Below are 24,918 nucleotides of genomic sequence, written 5' to 3'. Positions count from 1 at the left end.
ACTGTGATAGTATTAATTATAACACTGTGGTCGATAGCTCAAATAGTATGTTCCTTAAATTCATTGCTGAAATAGTCAAGAATGGGATTTCAGCTAAGACATATTCGAACAGAGCAGAAATTATGGTAATTCTTTATTATATAATTAAATAATAAAACAATGACGAAAATTATAACTTACTAAAGTGTCTGACAAAAAATTAAAAAAAAAATTGTTAGGTATGTAATTTTAATATTATTTAAACTTTAAAAAAGTTGTTTCCGAATAAGGGAAATTTAAACACTGCACGGGGGGAGTATAGTGATATATTATAATAATGAAATAACGAAAATGTTGTTGTTAAAATAATTATGCCATTTTACAATCACTAAAATGAAAACAATAAATTAATTTTACTTATATATTTTATTATTTAATATATAAATATGTATAAAATTGTATTAAAAATTACAAACATATTATTAATAAAATATAATATTATATATTATTATTTTATTAAGTTGATTTATATTTTATTTTATACCAATATAAAATTATTTTGTATAAATTTTGTATAACAATATAAAAATGCCGTCTAAGCTCTAATTTAAGGAGGGGGAACCACTGATTTACAAATATGTACACTTAGGTCTGACTTTTACATAATTTCCTAAAAAAGTCAATTTTTGAAAAAATCATTTAATGTTATTTACAATTAATTGTTTATAAAAAATTACATTCAAACACATTAATTAAGTTAATATAAAATAATCAATCAATTAATAATTTTTTTATATAATACGTATACTGAAAATAAATATTATTATTAATTCACTCATATATTTATATTATATATAAATACTTAAAACCTAGAATGGAATATTTGGAATATAATACAACATTGGCAGTATGTGACACAACAGTAGGAAATGTTTTCAAACAATTATTGATAGAGTTTCCTACAGTATTGGACAATATAAACTGCACTATATCCACTTGTAATAAAACAACTAAATGTCCAATACCTGTGCCATATATAACACTGAATATTACAAATGGTAATTTAAATTCGCTTGAGGAAGATATAGGAAACAGATTATTAAGCGAAAATTCCACATGTCATCATGTTGATACAAAAGGGGAAACATGTAAAGGATTAAAAAACTATTCATCCAATTGCTTCACCGATCCATCTATTTATTGAACTCCTTAATTGGGAAGGTATGTTATAGTTACAATAAATTTTATACCTATTTATTACTTAGTTAATTATAAATGATTATTTAATTACACTTCAGAAGATGCAGTCGACAAGGATTACAGTGCTGAAGTTGCACAAACAGGTCAACGTATGTTTAGACGATGTACCTCCAGTGTTAACAATAAACAACATTAAGTATGAACTGAGGGGTATATGTTCACACAGACACGGGTTGAGTAGATTGAGAAATAGTGTTGGACATTATCAATCATACTGCAAGCGGAACCACATACAAAACTGGGAACTTTATGATGACATGAAATCCAAACCAATGCCAGTCAAATCTAATACACGAGTACCTTGCGAATTTTTAATTTACACAATATGATATTTATACAATATAAAAGGTAATGGATCATATATTGTTCATTAGGTAATAAACTAATAAACGTTTTAAAACTTCATCCTTAAATTTGTTCTTTTCTCAAAATCTAATACCTACAGATAGTTTTTACCATACATCTTACGTATTATGTAGACATACGTAATAATCACGATGTAGAGAATATAAACTCGTTACTGCTATACTTGTTAATTTTAACCCGTCACGGATAATGATACAATTAAATTGGTATATCAATGTAAATTGTACAATCTAGTGTGAGTTACAATATTAGTTAGTAATATAATATTAAATATTTTTATTATAAAATAATATGTAATTTACTAGCTGGACACAGCAATACGTTTTTGTGAATAATGCGAGTAGTATATATTATCAGGTAGGCAATCTATTATCTAGTATATTAACAGGTAGGCAGTTTTTAAGTTCTTGCGATTTCCGGCGAACGAAGATCGTACAAATTTTGAAAACGGTCGTACAAATTCATACAAATTACGTACTAAAACATAGGACTGGAAAAAATTCGAAAACGCTAAAATTTGTCCGCGGGGTGGGGCTGGGGTGACGCCGGTTTTTAAGTTCTTGCGATTTCCGGCGAACGAAGATCGTACAAATTTTGAAAACGGTCGTACAAATTCATACAAATTACGTACTAAAACATAGGACTGGAAAAAATTCGAAAACGCTAAAATTTGTCCGCGGGGTGGGGCTGGGTGACGCCGGTTTTTGTTAAGTTCTTGCGATTTCCGGCGAACGAAGATCGTACAAATTTTGAAAACGGTCGTACAAATTCATACAAATTACGTACTAAAACATAGGACTGGAAAAAATTCGAAAACGCTAAAATTTGTCCGCGGGGGTGGCTGGGGGACGCCGGTTTTTTAAGTTTCTTGCGATTTCCGGCGAACGAAGATCGTACAAATTTTGAAAACGGTCGTACAAATTCATACAAATTACGTACTAAATTATGGTGTAGGTTAGAGTATGAATTATTTAATGTTAACCTTGGGTGGGGCTGAAATCACATCACCCCAGCCCCACCCATTGTTTTGGTTGATAACGAGAAAATCAAGGCCGCACAAATTTTGAAATTGTCATACAAATTCATACAAATTACATACTAAATATTGGTAAATAAATTTTTTAAAAATTCCAAATGGGTGGGGCTGGGGTGATGCACGTTCTATACGACTATAACCTAGCAATTAAAAATTTTTACGTATTAAAAATATTTTACTAAAATAATTGATTTAAGGGTAAATAATCAAAAACTATTTTAAATATGCAATAAAATCAATAAATCTTAAAAATATGCATTTGTAGAAATAAATCCCAAATATGCAAAAATAATGCACATAAAGTTTTAACTTTTAACTCCAAACACCACAACACAAATTTTTACTAGATCAGATTTATTCTTTTTACTTCCCGAACAAATATACAATTGCATAAATACCCGATCCCTGGTTATTACTTATTTTATTTAGTTATATTAAAGTACATTAATTATAATATAATACCTAATTAAAATATTTTTATTTAGGTACTTACCCTTTACGGAGATTATAAATGAAGATTCTGATAAAAAAAATCGATAATTTAAATATCGTACGCACAACACATATGTTTACATTAAAATATACACATTAAAAATTTGTAACACCGTGTTGAAGTCTTCAGAACGAAGGTGAATACGGGAATGAAAATAATAATCTGAAATTAGTCTAAAATGTCTTTAATGGGTCCTATATTATTATTTTTTGTCCCCTTCTTCCCTCATCTCTAAGATATCAGATATTGACATTGCATTACTTTTTTTTACCAAGAAGTTATAAGCTGTTAACTATAGTAATTTGATATGGGTATGGGTTTAATGTTTATCAACATTTTTTGGTATGTTCTTTTATGCATACTAAGCGCGTCTAACGCGTATGGCTCTACTTACTGTATAGTGTATTGTCACAAGTAACAATACATAACATAGTCTATCTACCTGTCTAACTATTACAACCGTTGAGTAGTATACGTATAGTAACGTTTTGGTTATCGCCAACCGCCATTATCGGTTACTTTGACAGACGGGTCACTGTGACTCATAGAGTATTCTATGCTGTGACTGCCGACCTTTATATAATCCAAATTAAATTTTAACCTTATACTATTCTTTGAATTCTTTTCGTAATTTATTTTATTGAAGTAGTATTTGTGGCGATTTTATTATTATAATACAGGCACATAGCATTGCATAATGTTTTTCACTTTTAACTGGGCTTTCAATGATTACATTCTTTGACAAACAGACTATAGATTTCTGTTGCGGTTCTCCAAAGTGTCTTGGACTGTTGGATATTAGTTAAAAAGTTATCTAAAACGTTTGCATTTGTTATATATCAGCTATAATACATATGCTTTTCCGGTGTACAATTAGTACACACTAGATCAGCGTTCCCAATCTTTTTCCCCATCACGACGCATTATTATTAGTTATTATAAGTCACGGCACACTTTGGATAAATATTAGATCGTATATAATCAAGGGTTAAGTATTATCTACTTATCGAATAATAAGTTCAAATTGTCACGGCACACCTTTCAAATTTCACGACAAACTAGTGTGCCACGGCACGCCCTTTGGGAAACACTGCACTAGATATAGGATTATGTTATGCAGTTATTACAAAAGCCAAGGGATAACCATGTTAAATTTGTAACATTAATATGAATATTTATTTATTTTTTTTTTTTTATTATGATCAATTTTATTTTATGTTTTAACAAATTTTATCATTTTTTTATCGGTAATTACTTACCTAAGTATAATATATTATTGTAGGTACCTAGATACCCTACCTACAAAAATCAAATTAAAATGTAACTAAATGTATAATATTATGAAAAAAACCATAAAATATTAAGCAAATGTGTAAAATATTAAGTAAAATTGTGTTCTTAATTTTAACATTCTAAACTTCAATAATTGATGTTATAAAAAAAAATTAAGTACATGAAATATACTAAAAAAAAATATTAAAAACGGATAAGTTAGTTATAAGTTATAACTTTATAAGATAAGTTGGATCCACAATAATAAATTTAAGTAGTTCGCTAATTCGATAATTAGGTACCTACTATTATTAGTATTATTCAAGTATTTGGAACACATTAATTAATTTTTGCAGTTTTGTATAATTTATTAATTTCTGGTAAGTAATTCAAAAAGAAATGATCTATAAAAGTAGGTTTTTCCTCATAATCTTCTTAAACGTTTAAAAATTAATCGATTAAGAAAAAAAAAATTTTTCCAGTGTTTTCAAGCTTAATATTATACCATACACTAATATACCTACCAATACACATAATTACATAAATACAAAGTATAAAACTAATTTTAATTATTAGTTACTTTTATTTCACAGAACCGCATGTATTTATGTAATGAATAAATAATCACAAACGAAAAATATTTCAACATTAATGTTATTATAACATTCAATATTCAGAATTCAATAATACTATATAGTAATACGCATTGCATTAATGGATACGTAAAAATACTCTCATTTCTTATATCTTATCAAAATTAATAAAATATACAAGTAGGTATGTGGCTGATTTTCACACGGTAAAAATGTGTAGTCTTCTAGTTGAGTAACAACTACCAGTTACACCTGGTGGTTTTTACACTTGATATTGTAGTCTTAGGTGTGTTAAAAAGCAATTACAATAAAGTAGGTAATAAAAATGTGAAAATAAGCCAAATAAGCTAGTATATTATTAAAATCAAATTATAACAAATGTTAGAGATATTCGTTATGTTATTATATTTTTTAATTCATACCTATTAGTATTCTTCAATAATTCATAAGTTTACATACTTACTTATTTAATTTTAAGATTACAGAAGAGCAATGATGCTTTTGTGTTTTGTCAATTAGTTTCATAAATTAGTATTTTTTTTGTAAAAACAAAATATATTGTCATTTTTCACCAGTAACAACAAAGTGAATTATATCCGTTAAATATCATTCATATAATATACTCTATATGAATAAAATGTGCAAGTACATACTTTTATCATTAATTCATAACATTATCTACCTATATGGATAAATTCAGTATTGCTGATATAATATTATTATTATTTTATTGCATATTTAGAATCAGGCACGTTAAAATCATGCTCAATTTCATTTCTCATGAAAGGTAATAAGCCACTGTTTCAGTAAGTCTACTTAGTACATAGGTTGTCAGTTAGCCCTAGGTATATAAAATATTGTATAATTTTAAAAACTTAAACCTAAATATAATAATATAATATAAAGAAAAGGGACTATAAGCCTATAATTATCTAAGCCCTAGGATATAAATGACTCAATTCTTCGGCTATGGTAAAATTTGTAGTTAAGTAAAAATTGGTAATTCCACCAGGCAGTTTTTACCCCCAAGTAAAATTCATATATAAGTGGAAAAATCACCCGTTATGTTTGGCGATTTTACCTCTGGCAATTTTACCTCCTCGGTAAAATTTATAGGTGGGTAAAAATCGTCAAACATAACAGGCGATTTTTACCTCCTCAGTAAAATTTACCTCATGTGATTTTACCTCCCCCTCGGTAAAATTTATAGGGGGGGTAAAAATCGCCTGTTACGGTAGGCGAGTTTTTAACCTCAGGTGATTTTACCCACTAGGTAAAATTTATAGGGGGGTAAAAATCGCCTGTTACGGTAGGCGAATTTTACCTCAGGCGATTTTTACCCACTAGGTAAAATTTATAGGGGGGGTAAAATTTTAGGGGGGTAAAATTTATAGGGGGGTAAAATTTATAGGGGGTAAAAATCGCCTGTTACGGTAGGCGAATTTTACCTCAGGCGATTTTTACACCCCCCGGTAAAATGTATAGGGGTATAATCGCCGGTGAACACCGGTGTAGGTGATATAGTTGAATGTTTTTTCTGTGGCTTGTTTTACAAAAATGGTCAAAACGATGATATACCATGGGTCGAACACGCAAAATGGAATCCTAAATGTATATTTGTATTACTATGTAAAGGAAATGAATTATAGAAAATGTAAAAAACGAATATGTAAAGCTAGCCATGTTGGTGATTGTAAGTCTAAATCAAATGATATTACTTGTTAGTTTTAACTTTGATGTTTCTAATACTTTTATACTTTATTTGTATTTCAAATAAATATTGAATTAATCAACTTAAATGTGTTAATATTTGATTTTATATACCTCGTGAACTTGTTGTCAAGTAAGATAACGCGTCTAATTATAATTAAATATATTAGATTTAAAAAAATTGCAGTTTCGGTTCGACAGATTAGGTAAGTAATTCTCCCTTCCACACGTTAATCAGTTTAGTATATAACCATTCATGTACAAGTAATACACTTAGTTTATAAATATGTGTTGTAACGATCATATATGTGTAAATAACATCTGTGTTTTACGTTTATTTCAGTTATTACATTTATTTCTATTCGTTTTTAAAAATTATCATCAGAAATCGTTTATATATCAAAAAGATCACGTCGTCATACAATATGAATCCATTAATTGTTGTCGCAAAATCAATATTCAGTATTAGACCTTTTAACAAGAAAAGTGTAACGGTTGGATTTTTGGTTAATAAAACGATTTCTGTTATTGTAATACTAGAATAATGTTACTAAAAAATTGTTAACCTTCGATTTACTTCAGTGGTGTACACTAATGTGTGATAGCAATTATAGTTCAATAACTAATAATCTACATACTAATTGTAAACGTGTGAAAATAACTGATAACATATATTATTCAGTCAATTTAAATCAGTTAACTATTAAATTGCATGTTAATGATCATTTTATTACCTTATCATATACTGATTTACATCGTTTAAAACAATTACAACAATGTATCGATTCACATATTGTAGAAAAGCAGAAAAAGTTGGTTTCATATTAGTCAACTTTTGATACCGTATATTCATTAATTAGAGCAGACATCAATATTCTACCATCATCTTGTCAGCGAAATGATTTTACTAATCAGTATATTCAAAATTTTGACTTTAGCATGTGTTGTATACAGAACGATGATTCTTGTTTTATATATGAAATACTTCAATTCCACAATAATTCACTATCAGATATGATATTATATGATTTAATGACGATTTAAAATAAAATTTGTATTGAACTTTATACCATTATAATTGTTATAATTACTCTAAGAATTGATTTCAATATTATAGTAAAAGAATAAGATTAATTAATTTTATCAATTTTAATAATTTTATTAAATGTCACAATTAAACTACCAATAAAAAATTTTTACAAAATATATTTTGCATTTTTATTTTTTACTGTTTTTCACAATCTTCCGTTTCGGATCCGATGAACATCGATTTAAAATTGTGCGAATAAGTTTATTTTTTTGATCGATATTTCGTTATCAGCAGGAAAGTTATTGCTAGTGTACAACTTTACACTAGCTTCAGAATGTTTCCATCTATTATAAAAAATCATTATTTAATAATATTCGTAATATGTTTTATTATTTAATCATGTTATAGTTAAATATCAACGATAAAATCCACAATCTTATTATTTTAATTAGAATTTAATAATTATTTGTGTTGAATAATAATAGGTAACGGTCAAATTAAAAAAATAATCTGGTGATCAATAAATGATTGTATCGCTGTTGTTTAACTATAGTTCATCATTTAATCATTGGTTTTTTTATTATGGTTTTTACCTTTCAAGTGACGGAATGTCCTTTATAACACTAGTTTATAATGTTGAATGACGTAGTAGTCATCGCATTTTGGCGCTACTGGACACCGAATCGTATACGTGTAATTTCCTTCCGTCAATGTTATTGAGTTAGAAACGTTATCTTCAATATTCCTTTCGAAATTACACTAGCTAAGGCATCCTTGTACGTCTCTATTGATTCTGTTCGCTGCTATACATTCATATATATTTATATTAAAAATGAAATGTGTGGTGTGTGTGTGTGTGTGTAATATTTAAAAAAAAATACAATACAAATTATTACCTTTCCAGCCTTAGACATTTTAACTTTTGGTTCAGTATCATTTTTTATTCTGCATTTTTACCGGTTTTAAAGAAGATGATAGTGTTGATAGCATACTACTTTCATTCTATTATTTAATATATATATTAATATCATACACACACATACATAAACAAATAGGTATAGGTACTTACATCATCATTTGAAGAGCTTTCGCCTGCAGATACATTAGTATAGTACGACATTATTTTTATATATAGGTATTAAATATACCTTAAATAAAAATGATAATCAGTATAAGTTTAATTTTTAATATAACAGATTGTTTAAAAAACATTTACCTGATCAAATTGTGTTACTTGGTTTGTTATCGACTTGTAGCAAACGGATATATTACGGTATGAAACGACGAAACATAAAATTTATAGACAATGTTGAGATTTAACACTAACTATAATCAATGTCTACTGATCACTTATATACAGATTTGTAAGGTTGTGATGATCATATGGTGTGATCATAGTTTTACCTAATCTATAAAATAACTGTGGTAGCGTTGTAATATGGCGTGATCATAGTTTTACCTATTCTATAAAAAAATTACTGTAGTCAAAGTTTAATATAGCGTGATCATATTTTTACCTAATCTATAAAAAATATCTGTGATCAAAGTGTAATATGGCGTGATCACATATCACACCACTGGATCAGACTATAAATCTGGTTCATAATCATTCAATGTTTTAGACTTATAGTCATTTACAAAGTGCTCTTGAGTAGGTTATAGTCTATTATCCTCAGTCTTTCAGTACTTGTGTAAGTCGCTGACTTTATTACAACACTATCATCAAGCAAGGTTTTTGATATTAGTTAAGTTTTATTAATAATTAATCTAAATTAAATACAATATAATTTGAAGAAACAGTTTGATTCTTAATTCATTTTTAATTGATAAACTAAAACCTACTTATTCAACGCAACAACATGGACCGAGGTATTCATCAAACTATGCAGCAAAACAATAAGTAAGATAAAATACAAATATAATTAATTATAAATAAATATGTTTTAATAATTTACAAAATGTCAGTGAAATAAAAATCAGATGAATAATGAAATATTAAAATATAAATTAATACATACGTATAATATGAAAATATAAATAAAATGAATAAAATATAAAAAAATAAAATTGGTTGAATTCAAATTCAATATTTAATATATATAATAAAAGTTGTAAAACACGATCAGATTAAAAAATATATGATATAAAATCAAAGTTAAAAATTATTATTTTATTTGAATATTGTTTATATCATTATAGATTAATTAAGCTGCTAGTGAATCGGTTAGTCTTAGTGAACAAATATAAAAGATATGATCGTATTTATTTATATATTTTTTAAAAATAATAAGTTATGTGTCTATAAAATATTTATATTATTGATTATAAATAAATATGTTTTAATAATTTACAAAATTTCAGTGAAATAAAAATCAAAATTAATTATGAAATATTTAAAATAAAATGAAAACATACGTATTATATGAAATATAAATAAAATGAATAAAATATAAAAAAATAAAATTGGTTGAATTCAAATTCAATATTTAATATATAATATATAAAAGTTGTAAAACACGATCAGATTAAAAAATATATGATATAAAATCAAAATTGAAAATTATTATTTTATTTGAATATTGTTATATCATTATAGATTAATTAAGCTGCATGGTGAATCTGCTAGTCTTAGTGAATAAATATAAAAGATATGATTGTTTTTATTTTTTTATATATTTTTTAAAAATAATAAGTTATGTGACTATAAAATATTTATATTATTGATTATAAAAAAAATATGTTTTAATATTTTTCAAAATTTCAGTGAAATAAAAATCAGATGAATAATGAAATATTTAATATCAAATAAATTCATATTACGCATAAATAAAAAAAATAAATCAATAAAATATATAAAGTACATTCAATAATCTAAATTTATATAAAATAAAAAATTATGAAATCAGTATTTTATTTTTATTAAATATATTTAGTAACATAGATAAAAATAATACTATGATACTATTAATTGATGTTGTTTAATTACAGGAAAAAACCAAAAAATAAAATAATTATAATTGATTTTGAATTCAGCAACTATCAACGTACAGATTTAATACTTATTTCTGCAGCTATATCACAGACTCACGTAAAATCTGAAATTATTCGTCTACGAGGTCGACCTTTAATAATATCACCTGATGGAAGAATAAGATTAATGAATAATTATTCATATACAAAAACTAGAGATTTGCTACTAAAAATTTTTGAAAAGAAACCAGATCAGCTTCAAGTTATATTAAACGAATTACATTTAGCTATGAAATCAAAAACGTCGAACCTAACTACAAGCTTTTTAAAAAACTATCTTGATTTTAATAACCAAAATGCAATTATTTTACTATGGAATGGTAATTCAGATAAAAATATTTTACAAAGATTAGGTTTTAATACAAATATAATGTTGAATATGACTGCATACGATACTGATAATAATAGAGTATTTTATTTAAAATTAATTAATTTAAAAGTAATGAAATTATATTAAACCATAAATTAGGTTATATAATTAAAAAATGGTAGATTTTTATGAAGGAAACTCATGATTCAATTTGTAATCAAAACCATGATATAACTTATATACACGATGCAGTTAGTGATGTAAAATTAACGAAATGTATTTTCAACTATTTATGTATAAAAAACAATTATCAGTTTATATTAAGTAAAATAATAAAAAAATATAAGTTCTTACATTATACTAATATTGAAAAATTAACCTCATCCGTTAAAAATAATTACAATCGATTTTCATTTTAACAAATATTAACTGTCGATTTAATACTTAATTTCTACAGCTATATCGCAGACTTACATTAAATCTAAAATTAAACGACATTGAGAACGACCTTTCATAATATCACTTGATGGATGAATAAGATTAATGAATATAATATATATATATAAACCAGAGATTTGATACTAAAAAAATTTTGAAAAAAAAAACCAGATCAGCTTAAAGTTATAGCCTACTAAGTTAATTATTTATGTATAAAAAAGCAATATTATCAGTTCATATAAATAAAATAATAAAATTATATTGACTTATCTTTAATAACAATAGATCGTAATTAGTAACACAGTAATATTTAAAAATTAACCTCGATCGTTCAATGGTCAACGCTATTGATTGTAATAATAATAAATAATGACTTAATAAGCATAAATGGTTAATACGTTTTTTTTTTATTAGTAATAATAATTTATTTAGTTATTTAATGGTAAATTTTATATTATTATTATTATTATTATTATTTATTTTTAATTACAGTAAAATACAACGAAATGTAATATCAAAAAGAACACGTATGAACGTAATTGGAAGCGGACTTATTCAATTAAATCGGTTTAAAAAATGTTAAAAAACGTTTGTTTTAAAAAACGATTATAATTTCATAGACTTTAATCAATTTTTTGACTACGGTTTTGAAATGATTGTTTGTAAATTAAAAAAAATGACACAACAAACTAGTATTAAATTTAACTTATTTCTCGACTGTGTTTATGTACATGTGTTAACACAGGAATACCGAGATATTTCATTTAAAACAGTGAATGTGTTGGCATATACAAATTCAAATTTCGAAAATTTATTAAAAAAAATGTTTGATAAAATTAACAAAGAGGAAAGTAATTTTGTAACTAAAGGAAGTGGTTGGAGTTTATATTCAATTGATGCATTACAATTAAGAATCAATATTGTAAACCCTTTAACCGGATCTTCTTATGTAATTTTACCAGAATGTATAAGGAATAAGAAAGCTGTTATAAATGTAAAAAATAATGATAACAAATGTTTCAAATATGCAATTTTAACAAAATATAATACTCGTTCAGATAAAACTAAATTTAGTAATCAATATTTTAAAATACTTGAAAAAAAAGTAGATTAAATTTTCATTGTATCGATTTTCCGACACCAGTTAATCAAATTAAATCATTTGAACGTTTAAATAATGTATCAGTTAATGTTTTTAGTTTAGATAATAAAAATGTTGTTTTCCCATTATATATGAATAATGTGGAAAGTAAAAACCATTTCGATCTGCTTTTAATTAATAATGGTATAACGTCACATCTTGTTTTATTAATGATTTTTGTAGACTTATTCGTAATCAAAAGACGAAACATAAATCTAAATTAATTATATGTAAAAGATGTTTTACAGTTTTTAGTAATATTCCTTGTAAATTCAAACTATGGGTATTGATGGGTTAAAAAAACATAAAAAAATTTGTGGAAAACATAAACTTGGAAGACCTGTAATGTAATGTTGATAACGGGTGATGATGACGATACTATTTATTTTAAAAATTTTAAAAGATCTCAACGAATACCTATAGTAATTTATTCTGATTTCGAATGTTATTTAAAACCTATAATAAACACCAAGACATTAAAACTAAGACATTGATAACTCATAAACATAAACCTATGAGTTATGCATTTTACGTAAAAATAGATTATGACATTATACCTAAATATTTAATAAAAAAATATAAAATTCCAACAAAACTTCATGTTTATAGAAATCGTAATGCAGCAAAACATTTCATAAAGACAATGATAGATATAGGTTCAAAAGTGTGTAATCTTTATAAGATAAATATACCCATGGACAAATTAACTGTTGATGAAGAGCATAAATTTCAAAATGCTAGATTATGTGAATGCTGCTTCAAATCATTTAAAAACGATAATTTATTTAAAGTAAGAGATCATAATCATTTTACAGGACGTTTTAGATCAGCTGTTTGTTTAAATTGTAATTTTGAATTAACTAATGTTTCATTTATTCCAATATACTTTCATAACTTAGTCTATGACAGTCATTTTATTGTTCGTGAACTTGGTTGTAATGAAAATGATATTCATGTAATACCTAATTCATCAGAAAAATATATATCATTTAGTAAAACTATTCAAGATAAATTCAATATAAAATTTATTGATACATTTCGTTTTATGTCAGAGTCTCTTAGTTCACTAGCTGATAATTTATCTGAAGACAAAACTAGATTTAGAGAAACATTAAAAATATTTTCTTTGTCGACATTAAATTTAGTTACACGAAAAGGTGTGTTTCCTTATGAATATATTGACCATCCTAATAAATTAAATGAAACTTGTTTACCACCAAAACAGTTTTTTTATAATTCATTAAAAGATGAAGATATTAGTGATGAAGATTATGCGCATGCTCATAAGGTTTGGAAAAAATTTATATAAAAACATTAGGAGAATATAGTGACTTATACTTAGCAACAGATGTATGTTTACTTTCTGATGTTTTTGAAAATTTTAGAGATCTTTGTTTACAAACACTTAAACTCGATGCTTCACATTTTATGACCGCTCCAGGATTTGCATTCGATTGTATGTTAAAACATACTAATGTTAAATTAGAACGGCTTAAACAGTATGATATTCAAATTTTTCTGGAGAACGGATTACGTGGTGGAATTGTCATTCAGTTAAAAGACATGTAAAAGCTAACATTCCTAATATTCAAAATATTAATTATGATTCAAACAAACCTGTAACGTGGTTAGCTTACTTGGACTGTGTAAATCTATATGGAAAATCAATGCTATCTGCTTTACCTCATAAAAATTTTGAATGGTTTAACGATTTGACAATAGATATAACACAAATTGAAGATGATGCTGAATATGGTTATATTTTAGAAGTAGATGTTATTTATCCAAAAAATTACATGACAATCATAATGATTTCCCATTTTTACCTGAGAATAAATGTCCTCCCAATTCAAAAGTAAAAAAACTATTAACAACATTAGAATCGAAATTTAATTATGTAGTTCACTATAGAAATTTGAAACAGGCCATCGTTAATGGATTAAAAGTGAAAAAAGTTCATAGGATTCTGCGTTTTTCACAATCTCGTTGGATGGCACCATATATAAATTTATGTACAAATATGAGGGTTAAGTCAAGGAATGAGTTTGAACGACAATTCTGGAAACTGTTAGTGAATAGTGTCTATGGAAAATGTATGGAAAATGTAAGAAAACGTATGTCAATGTTTCTAGTATCTAACGAAAAAAAAGCACATCGATTAATGTCGAAAACAACATTTAAAGATCGAACTATATACACAAAAATTTAATGGCCATTCATATGAATAAGGAAAAAATTAAATTTGATAAGCCTATTTATGTAGGATTTGCAATATTGGATATTTCAAAGTCGATAATGTATGATTTTCATTATAATGTAATGAAAAATATGTATAGAAATAAAATTAACATTGTGTATTCAGATACTGATTCGTTAGTTTACGAAATAAGAACTTCTAACTTTTTCGATGACATAAAACGAAAATTATTTTCTTACTTTGATACTTCAAATTATCCGAAAAATCACTATTGTTCTAGTGATCGTAGAAAAAATCAACCAGGTTATTTTAAAGACGAATTAAAATCTGAAATCTTATTAGAATTTATTACTTTACGTCCTAAACTCTATGCATATAAAACAAATAAAGATGAAGTAAAAAGAGCTAAGGGTGTTAAAAAATATGTTATTAATAATCACATGAAGTTTGACGAATATTTAAATATATTAAATGCATATATCAATAATTCAGCTAGTCAACAATTATGTAAATCTATGAATTTTATACAATCAAAACACCATTTTGTTTATCTAAATCTATAGATAAAATTGCTCTTAGTGCGAATGACGATAAAAGGATTATTATGCGTGATGGTATTAATACTATTGCATATGGTCACTATCGTTAAAAAAATAGTTTATTTTATTTTTTTAATTATGTAAAATTGATATAGTATTCAATAAAAATAATAATATTAATAAAATAAAATATAGGATAAATACAATTTAAAAAAAACAAAAAACGTTATTTATTCATTATTTTTATTTTTATTACTAAAATGCATGTTTAAACAATTAGCTAAACAGTATAACATTTAATTTTTCAGAATGAACAAACCTAGAATATTCGTTCAAAACCTATAATTCCAAATTAGAAATCGATATTGAAAATCTGAGTGAACTCTATTTTATTTTAGACAAAGTTTTACATCGATTGCCAGATTAGTAGGGATATGGTAATAAAAAATTAACGGATTTAATTAAATTATAACATTCGGTAATCAATTAAAAAATAAATTAACATAAAAATGAAATAGATCCAAACATTGTAATAATAAAATGGTTTATACAATTAAAATAATAAATATTGATTGATACATTTCGTTTATTTACTATTTTAAAGTATCGTTTACATCAATCCACGAATTATGACTGTTGTTAAAACCTAACCATTTAACATATAATTTGTTTTTATTTTTTTTATAATACGTTCAATGAGAAAGGTGTCGGGAAAAAATGTTTTTTTAATTCTTGTGTATAAAAACAGCCTAATATTATATTATTGAACTATCTTTTAGTTGATAAGTTAATGGATCTGTATTTAAAATTTTAGAAATAGTGAACACTTCTGTTGACCAATTTGGTGTATAACCTTTACTGAAATTATGTTTATACTTAGATATTCTTACTTTGTCATTAATTTTAAATTTAAGTTTATTTGATGTATTAATTTGTAATGTTTTTCTTTTAATTGTAACCGGGTTGATCCGAGCTTCGTGTGGTGAACATTTTATTGTTGAATGTTTTGTATTATTATATTTATATACTAATTTAAAAATTGAATTTATCCAATTCCATGAACCTGTTGATGTAAAGTATTTGTAAATTTTATTTTTTATTGTTCTTATAACGCGTTCAACCATACCAGCCTTTATACTGCTGTATGTTGAATAATGTCTAATATGATACTTATTCATTATACTTTGAAATTCATTATTGTAAAATTCTGTTCCGTTATCTGTTTGTAATAATTTTGGTTGATTTTTTTTTAATATTTTATTATACCTTTTGTACACTCCTTTGCTGTTTTATTTTTTAGTGCTTCTACCCACACATACTTGGTAAATGTATCTATAATAATTAAAATGAATTTAAAACCATTATTTTGTCTAGAATGTGGTTGCATGTCTATTAAATCAGCTTGCCAGAGATCATCTTTAAACCGTGTTACTACGCTTCGTCTAGGAAATATTTTTCTCGCTGGTCCATGTAACTCCTCAGCTAAACTGGTTAAGATTGTCATTATACTATAATATTTCTCTCGCGTAATTCTTCTAAAATTGATATAATTTCATTATTGACACCAGTATTACCAACATTTTGTGATGATGTTAGAAGATTTAATCTAGTTACTAGTTCATTCGGATCGTCATAATAAACTAATTGTGTTTGAGGTATTACATCTCTATATAAACCAGAACCTCTCTTAACCTTTGGGGTTGCAGTAAAATTAAACATTTTTTCATTCTTTGGATCTGTAGTCATAGAACTGTTTGCTGTTGGACGAAATTCAAATGGATCATTTGGTATAGTTGTATTATTATGAATATTACTACGTTTAGTGTTAGATCTAGATAAATGATCGGTAATTGTGCTAAACTTAATCGAGGATTTCTTGAGTTATTAATTTTATCTATTTCTTCGTTTAATTGCTTTTCCTCATTTTTCATTCTATCGTATAGAGGTTTTACAACATTCGTCCATTTATGAAACTTTGAGGTTTTAGGTTTCCCATCTGCTTTTAAATGAGCTCGTGAAGTTTTTAAAATGTCGTAATAAGATTCCATATCTTGTAGAGTTGTATTTTTTGGTTCTTTCTCACATAGTAAAGACCATAGTCCTTCAGTCCATGGATAGTATTTATTAAATAACTGTAAGTTACCATGACTAAAAGTTACAGAGTAGCCTCCTATTTTATATGAATCACTGGCTTTATCATAATACATACCATATGATTTATCATATCGTTTTGATGTAGGACGTTTATTGAAAAAATTTGAAAATGATGAATTTAATTCGTTATCATTATCATCATCACTAACGTCTGAAGTTTCCGGTTTTATTTCATCAGCCGGTTGTGTATTCTTTTCTGTTTGGTTGCTCAATGGTTCTATTATTGGTTTAAATGCTTCACGAAAATAGTTGTCGGAATCTATGATACCACGTTTCATTTCCATTATTTTTCGTTTTATATTTTTTTTTGAGGTTATTAAATTTCCCAATAAAACTTTTCTTTAATCATTTCAAATAATAATGTGAATATAACTGTATCGTATGACTATTGACAACACAATGTATATAATTTCAGTTATACTTTATATTTATATTTATACTTACATTTATTTTTTTTAATGAAAGTATGAAAACCACATCTATACCTTCCTTCATTCATTTCCCGAGTTTTATCAATAACCATAAACCCATAATCACTATGATTCCAACATAAATGGGAAATTTTCCGAAATTCAATGAAATCCATATCTGTAGACGAATGATCATTGAATATATGTCGTAAATTTGTATCGTCTTGTTTAGTATTATTAAAAAATTTGAGTTATCTCTTACTAACTGTTTTAGTATTTTAGAATATGTTTGTGCTAAATAAAATACTGAACTAGCACCTGAATGTCTACAAATTGAGAAGTATTCTCTGATTACTGACTGCGGACCACATATAACGTCATCAAAAATTATAATGGAATTTTTTTAGTTAAGTTTGGTTTTATAACTTTATCAGCACTTGTAAAAATGAAAAAATTAGCACCTTTTATATCATCTATTATTTTTTTAACAAAACATATTTTTCTTGATTTGAGGTTTTAGAGTATAGATAAATATTTTCAAATCTTAACCCGTTTTCATGGGTAATTAAATTATACATTATATTTTTTTTCCTGAACCACTAGGACCAACTAATATAGCACGTATGGTATCAGGTAATAATGATCCATGTTTTGATGGTTTTTTTTCTATCTGAACATCAACATTTGTAATATCTAATTTATCTTTCTGCTCAATCAAGTTCATTTTTTCGTATAAATACTCATGCATTTTTACTTTATAATCAGTTATAAATGATACGTTCAACTCATAAGTGTAAATCAGGTAAGACTGGTAAAGGATTTGTAAACTCACTTATAAATAGTCATCCGTTTGAAGCTCGTATTTCAAACTATTAGTATTGTTGACATGATGCAAAATTAAAAAAAGTGACTAGATTGTGTTGATAAAGGAATAAACCCGTTTGATACTGCATGTTACGATCACGATATTTTGCATGCAACTAGAAAACATTTAGAAGATAGACATAAAGTGTTAGAACTTCGGACTTGGGAAAGATTTAAAGCAAAAGATACACCTAGAAATAGAAAATCGTTGCGTACACCGTAATAAACGCAATGAAAGCTAAAAGAAAAATAGGAATGGGTTGTAAACGTAAACGGAAACGTACTACAAAAATAAAAATAAATGGTATAATGTTAGCGAAAACAAAAAAAAACGTTAAAAAAAAATGTTGGTAAAAGGTTGATTTTAACACCAGGTCAGACAGGTGGTGCAATTCCCTTAATACCTATTTTTGCAGGATTATCAGCACTTGGTAGTTTAATGTCTGGAAGTGCCAGTGTGTATAATGCAATACAAAATTCAAAAAGAAAGAAAGGTAATGGATTATATTTAAATAATAATGGATCAAGGAAAAAAACTGATGAATACGCTACCTAACAGACCACTAACTTCTAGAAATATTATAAAATACGTTACAAAGTTTAATATCAGTCATTTCCGCGGAGTATTTTCAGGTGATAACTTACCTAAAAAACCTCTCGCAATCGAATGTGGTATATTAAACTTAGACGTATCTTCAGGTAATGGAAGTCATTGGGTAGCGTTTTATAAAATTAAAGATAAGGTTGAATATTTTGATAGCTTCGGTGATTTACCTCCACCGATTGAACTACAAAACTATTTTAAAGGAAACAAATAAATATAACTACACAAATTATCAAGATTTTAATTCATTTAATTGTGGACATTTATGTCTTAATTTTTTACAATGCAAGAATCAGTTACTTTAAGTTTATCTGGTAATACAAACCACATTATCTGTACATTATTGTCCACCAATTGATGTATACGATGACTCGGAAATTGCTTTGTTAAATTTGCAAACATATAATACATTTGCAAACATAAACGAAACTAATAACAACTTCGAAATATATTTAGAAAACCCCGATCGTTTACTAAAAATAATAAATTTCCAATCTGTTCTATCACACTGAAAAGGGTGTTACGATATTAAGGATATTAAAAATCAAATTTTGACCCAAAAGATGACTTTAATAATGATAACGATTACTTTAGAATAAAATCGACAGAGAAATAATTTTTGATATCGGGATTGATCAAATAGATTTTAGGACAACCATATTCAGTAATGGTACAATACGTTTTAACGTAGAAAACAGTATAGGACCTTTATTGGGATTTGAAAAAAAAATTATAAACCACACATGCAATACATTGATGGCCATCGTTCACAGAAAGTGGTAAATTTAAACAGTGTTAATTCAATATAAGCAATGTGCAATATAGCTCAAGGTTCATTCAACAACCACATGTCAAGTCATTCAATTTATGAGTTTTCCCCTAGTGAGAACATAGGGTCTAAGCTGATTCAAACACCAAATAACCTAATATATTACAAATTAAATAAAACAAATATCGATTCAATAACTATACAATTAGTTGATATAGATCACAATCCGATAAACAATTTAGGTGAGAAATTAATAATCAATCTACATATTAAACGTTACGGATCTTAATATGGGATTAAAATTTAATATAAGCCCATTACAAAAGATAAATCTTGCTAGTCATATGACTAAACCGTTACCGGTAACATCGAATAAAGTAGGTAAATAAAATAACAACGAAAAATAAAACAATTTTAAAGGCTTTAGGTTATAAATTAGAGCAGAAACCGATTCTAAAATTACGAAAATTGAATATCATTCATATACATCGTATACAACTTCATTTAATAATAATGATGAAATACGCATATCAATCCAACAAACAGATGTTTATCCGTATCTGAATGAAAGCTTTATATATTTAGAAGGTCAAGTAGTATCAGATGCTGGAAAATTAAAACTTACTAATAACGGTTTTTCCTATCTCTTTGAACAAATACGACTTGAAATCAATGGAATAGAAGTAGATAGTACACGTGTACTTGGTATTACCAGTTCGTTAAAAGGTTATCTATCAGGTACACCTGATAATTATAATTGTTATGAAAATGCTGGTTGGATTTTTAAAAATAGTTCAAACCCAGCAAATAATAATGGAGAATTTAGTGTATGCATTCCGTTGAAATATTGGTTAGGTCTATTTGAAGACTTTAAAAAGATATTAGTTAATTCTAGATTAGAACTAATTGTTGCCACGGCTCATCGTTATCGTTATTATGCGATATGCATAACAGCACGGCGGCGACTAGTCTGTATCTCTCTCCCTTTTCTTCGTCAACAAACATTAATGAAAAATGAAGAAGAACCGTTAGAGCGCCGTAAGACAGTTAAAGTATTACATGTGCAGACCAAAAATCAAAGGGACTTCCAAGATGTCATTCATAGATTTTCGAAAATAGAACGTTTGCAGCGGGTTACAGCCTATCTATTCCGAGCAGTAACTGTACAAAAATATCGCACCACTGGAGAGTTGAAGGCTGAAGAAGTACAGCGTGGATTGATGTACTGGATAAAAATCACTCAAGCTCTAGCGTTTGCAACTGAAATTGCCCAATTAAAAGTTGGAAATAGTTTAAATGAAAGCAAATTACAATCATTAGTTCCATTCATCGATGAAAATGATGTATTAAGGGTTGGAGGCCGGCTACAAAATTCAAATGAGCCATATGACGCACGTCATCCTATTATTCTGCCTTCTACAGCATATTTGGTAGAATTAATTGTGGACAAAGAACACAGACGGTTAATCTATGCCGGACCACAGCAAATAGTTGCTAGTTTGCAAAGAATGTTATGGATTCCGGGCTTACGCAGTGTTATTCAAAAAATAATATTTAAATGCAATCCATGCTATAGATGGAAGGTACAGGCTTCCAAGCAACTAATGGGAGCCCTTCCAGTTAATCGAGCTAACCCATCATCAGTATTTCATGTCTGTGGTGTCGATTACGCTGGTCCGTTTCAAGTACGCTTCGGGTCACGCAGTTCCAGACATATATATAAATCGTATATTTCCTTATTTGTATGCTTTACAACAAAAGCCATACATTTAGAATGGGTAGATGATCTAACGACTAAATAATTTCTTTCTGCGCTACGGATATTCATAGCAAGACGCGGGTGTCCATTACACATATACTCCGATAATGGTCGAAATTTCGTTGGAGCATCGGCACAACTTAAGAACTTTCTCGGATCAAGGGAATTCAAACAAAGTATCACCGCGTATACAAGTCAAGCTGGAATTGATTGGTCATTCATTCCGCCACATTCCCCTCATATGGGTGGACTATGGGAGGCAGGAGTCAAATCTATGAAATATCTTCTACGAAGAAGTTTAGGGGAGTCTATATTGAATCATCAGGAAGCAAAAACGGTGCTAGCGCAGATCGAAGCGGTGTTAAATTCAAGACCCTTAACTCCAGCATCAACACATCTTAGTGACATGGAAGCACTGACACCGGGTCACTTCATAATAGGAAAACCTTTAACTGCATTGCCGGAACCAAATCATCTAGACGTAAAAAGTCCACGCCTTCGTTGGCACATGGTACAGCAACTAGTCCAAGTATTTTGAAAAAAGTGGCGAACTGAGTATTTGCAGTCATTACAAGTACGCCACAAATGGACTCAACCCGAAGAGAATTTAAAAGTTGGTGATTTGGTATTGATCAGAGAAGATTACGAAAGGCCACTAGCATGGAGTCGGGGAAGAATTCTGCTTTTACACACGGGAACTGATGGTCTCGTGCGCGTTGCTACGGTGAAAACAGCGAATGGAGAAATGAAGCGGCCAATACACAAACTTTGATTATTGCCAGGTCAAAAAGATATGCAATTAAACCCATAAAGGGTTTAATGGGGGCCGGTATGTTGCCACGGCTCATCGTTATCGTTATTATGCGATATGCATAACAGCACGGCGGCGACTAGTCTGTATCTCTCTCCCTTTTCTTCGTCCCCAACCATTACTCGTTAGGTATTTATATTATATTATTACATGAATTAAGTTATCATTAGTGTTATCGTTGTCACTTGTCGTAATAATTGTTTTGTTTTAATGTCATGTGTTCAATATTTTTGTTGTGATTATGCGGCCAACGCCCTTTTGTTATCAATTTTGTTTTTATATAGAAATAATATGTCCGATATATAATACGTTATAGTCTTTTGTTTTGAATAAGTATCGTTAATTTTTTATTATAATATGTATGTTTATGTTTAATGGTGCTATTAAAGCATTGTCGTCGTTAATCTCGTTGCCACTGCGGCATATATATATATATATATATATATATCATTATTTTGTATCGACCAAGTCATTGCGACAAGAAACGGTCATTTGTTATTATAATAAACTATACACCGTGCCACTATTCACGTGAGTTGTTTTATTTGTCTGGTGGTATTAATACCGTGTATTTGTCTACACTAACTCTTCAAGACTTGAGACAACGTTGGAAGATACGAGTCAATTGCCCGAGATTGGAATTGGTGCTACATTAAGTGCGTAAGACCGCCAGCACCCACCGGGGTGTGTGAGAGGCCGCCAAGGTCTTCAAGTCTGTCCGCCGTCGGTGGTCTCGTGAAGTCATCGTCCACATCATCCACATCATCATCATTGTAATTTTAAGTTTAGAGATTCAGTATTGCCTAAGCTGTGTGAGCTCGGTGGTCATTGCACCAAACCGATTCCGACCACCGAGACAACCCCCCCCCCCATTATAAATAAACTCATCATCCTCAGTCCCGTGTATAAATTCAACTTCCTTAGTCCCTTAATTGTAAGTTATTTTGATCTCGTATCTACGTCGTCGTTCTTGTGTCTTGTGTTGCCTACTTCATCAGTTTTGAATAGTCGAACATTTTGTTGCCTATGTCAAACATACCAGGCGTTATCGCCGCAGCGTAGTAAGCCCATAGGGCAACACTAATATTAACTCGATGTCATAACGACTTAAACGCTCTAAAGCTAATAACCAGTGCAAGTAAAAATTCTGGAAAAGTTGATTTGAATAAAATAGTTTGGAAGGTTCCACATATTACTGTTGATGATGAAGAAAGGTTAAAATTATTAAAACTTATTGAAAAAGAAAAAAGTTTGTTTATCCCGTTCAGATCTTTTGAAACTTTTGAATATCCTGAATTCGGAACCACAAAAAAAGTAGTGTGGAACTTGAAGACAGCATCAAAATTAGAAAAACCACGATTTATCATAATTGGATTACAAAAAGGACATAAAAATTCGTTAGAAAAAGATTGTAGTATATTTGATCACTGTAATATAACAAACGTTAAAGTATTTCTTAACTCAATAGCTTATCCATATGATAATTTGAATTTAGATTTTACGAAAAATAATTTCACCTTATTATATGATATGTATACATCGTTTCAAGAATCGTACTATGAATATGTATATTTTACGAAACCCCTTATTAAGTCCCTCTACTTTTCTATCGAACGCTCCAATTGTAGTTATCGATACTTCAAAACAGAACGATTCGGCTACAGCATCATCAGTAGATGTGCAATTGGAAATTGAAGCATCGGAATCTCTTACAGGTGTAACTGCTTATTGTTTATTAATTCATGATCGCATTGTTGAATATGTACTTTTACTAGAGAAGTAAGAAAACTAGTGTGAATAATATTAAAAAACTGATTTATTTAAAATACTTGATGTTAAATACTATTAATTAATTTAAAATAAATAAACAAAATGATAATAAAAAAAATGATTTTATTTATTTCAGAAGTTTAAACGAAAATGATTCGTTTAACTAATAACTAATCATGTTTTATTTTCAGTAAAAGTAATAGGGAGATTTTTTATACTGAAAGAAGGACATTCCGCTTTAAACATTTTTTGTGTCCCTATAAAAATGGAGCCAAACGCCTCATGGTTTCCCTGAAACAACGTGGGGTGACTGACTCCATTTTACAGCGGAAATTTCTTACACTGCAAGGGGACAATACCTCCTCAAACTTTTTTCATCTCCG

General features: G+C 27.7%; 2 protein-coding genes across 2 annotated transcripts in view; one reads left to right on the top strand and one right to left on the bottom strand.

The window, feature by feature from the left end:
* Positions 1-8,824, bottom strand: part of LOC126551608 (uncharacterized) — a 231,092-nt gene extending 222,268 nt beyond the window's left edge. The window contains exon 1 of the mRNA XM_050205502.1: positions 8,809-8,824. The gene's annotated coding sequence lies outside the window, so the exon portion shown is untranslated. The remainder of the gene's footprint in view (positions 1-8,808) is intronic.
* A 12,378-nt stretch (positions 8,825-21,202) lies between these two features.
* LOC114119288 (uncharacterized) lies at positions 21,203-22,726 on the top strand. The gene is made up of 3 exons (XM_050207249.1): positions 21,203-21,869; positions 22,026-22,465; positions 22,520-22,726. The coding sequence occupies exons 1-3, from the start codon at positions 21,203-21,205 to the stop codon at positions 22,724-22,726; spliced, it is 1,314 nt and encodes a 437-aa protein (XP_050063206.1).
* Positions 22,727-24,918: the final 2,192 nt, after the last annotated feature.

Source organism: Aphis gossypii, chromosome X (genome assembly GCF_020184175.1).
Source record: "Aphis gossypii isolate Hap1 chromosome X, ASM2018417v2, whole genome shotgun sequence".
Taxonomy (NCBI): domain Eukaryota; kingdom Metazoa; phylum Arthropoda; class Insecta; order Hemiptera; family Aphididae; genus Aphis; species Aphis gossypii.
Note: the sequence above shows the minus strand (reverse complement) of the source record. Positions and strands in the feature narration are given on the sequence as shown.

What these genes read in the sequence shown, in the direction of transcription:
- LOC114119288 (XM_050207249.1), top strand. Translation starts at nt 21,203, where the DNA reads ATGAAAAATGAAGAAGAACCGTTAGAGCGCCGTAAGACAGTTAAAGTA. An exon ending in CTGTGGTGTCGATTACGCTG is followed by an intron (nt 21,870 to 22,025) that starts GTCCGTTTCAAG and finishes GGATATTCATAG; the next exon opens with CAAGACGCGGGTGTCCATTA. An exon ending in CACGCCTTCGTTGGCACATG is followed by an intron (nt 22,466 to 22,519) that starts GTACAGCAACTA and finishes GAGTATTTGCAG; the next exon opens with TCATTACAAGTACGCCACAA.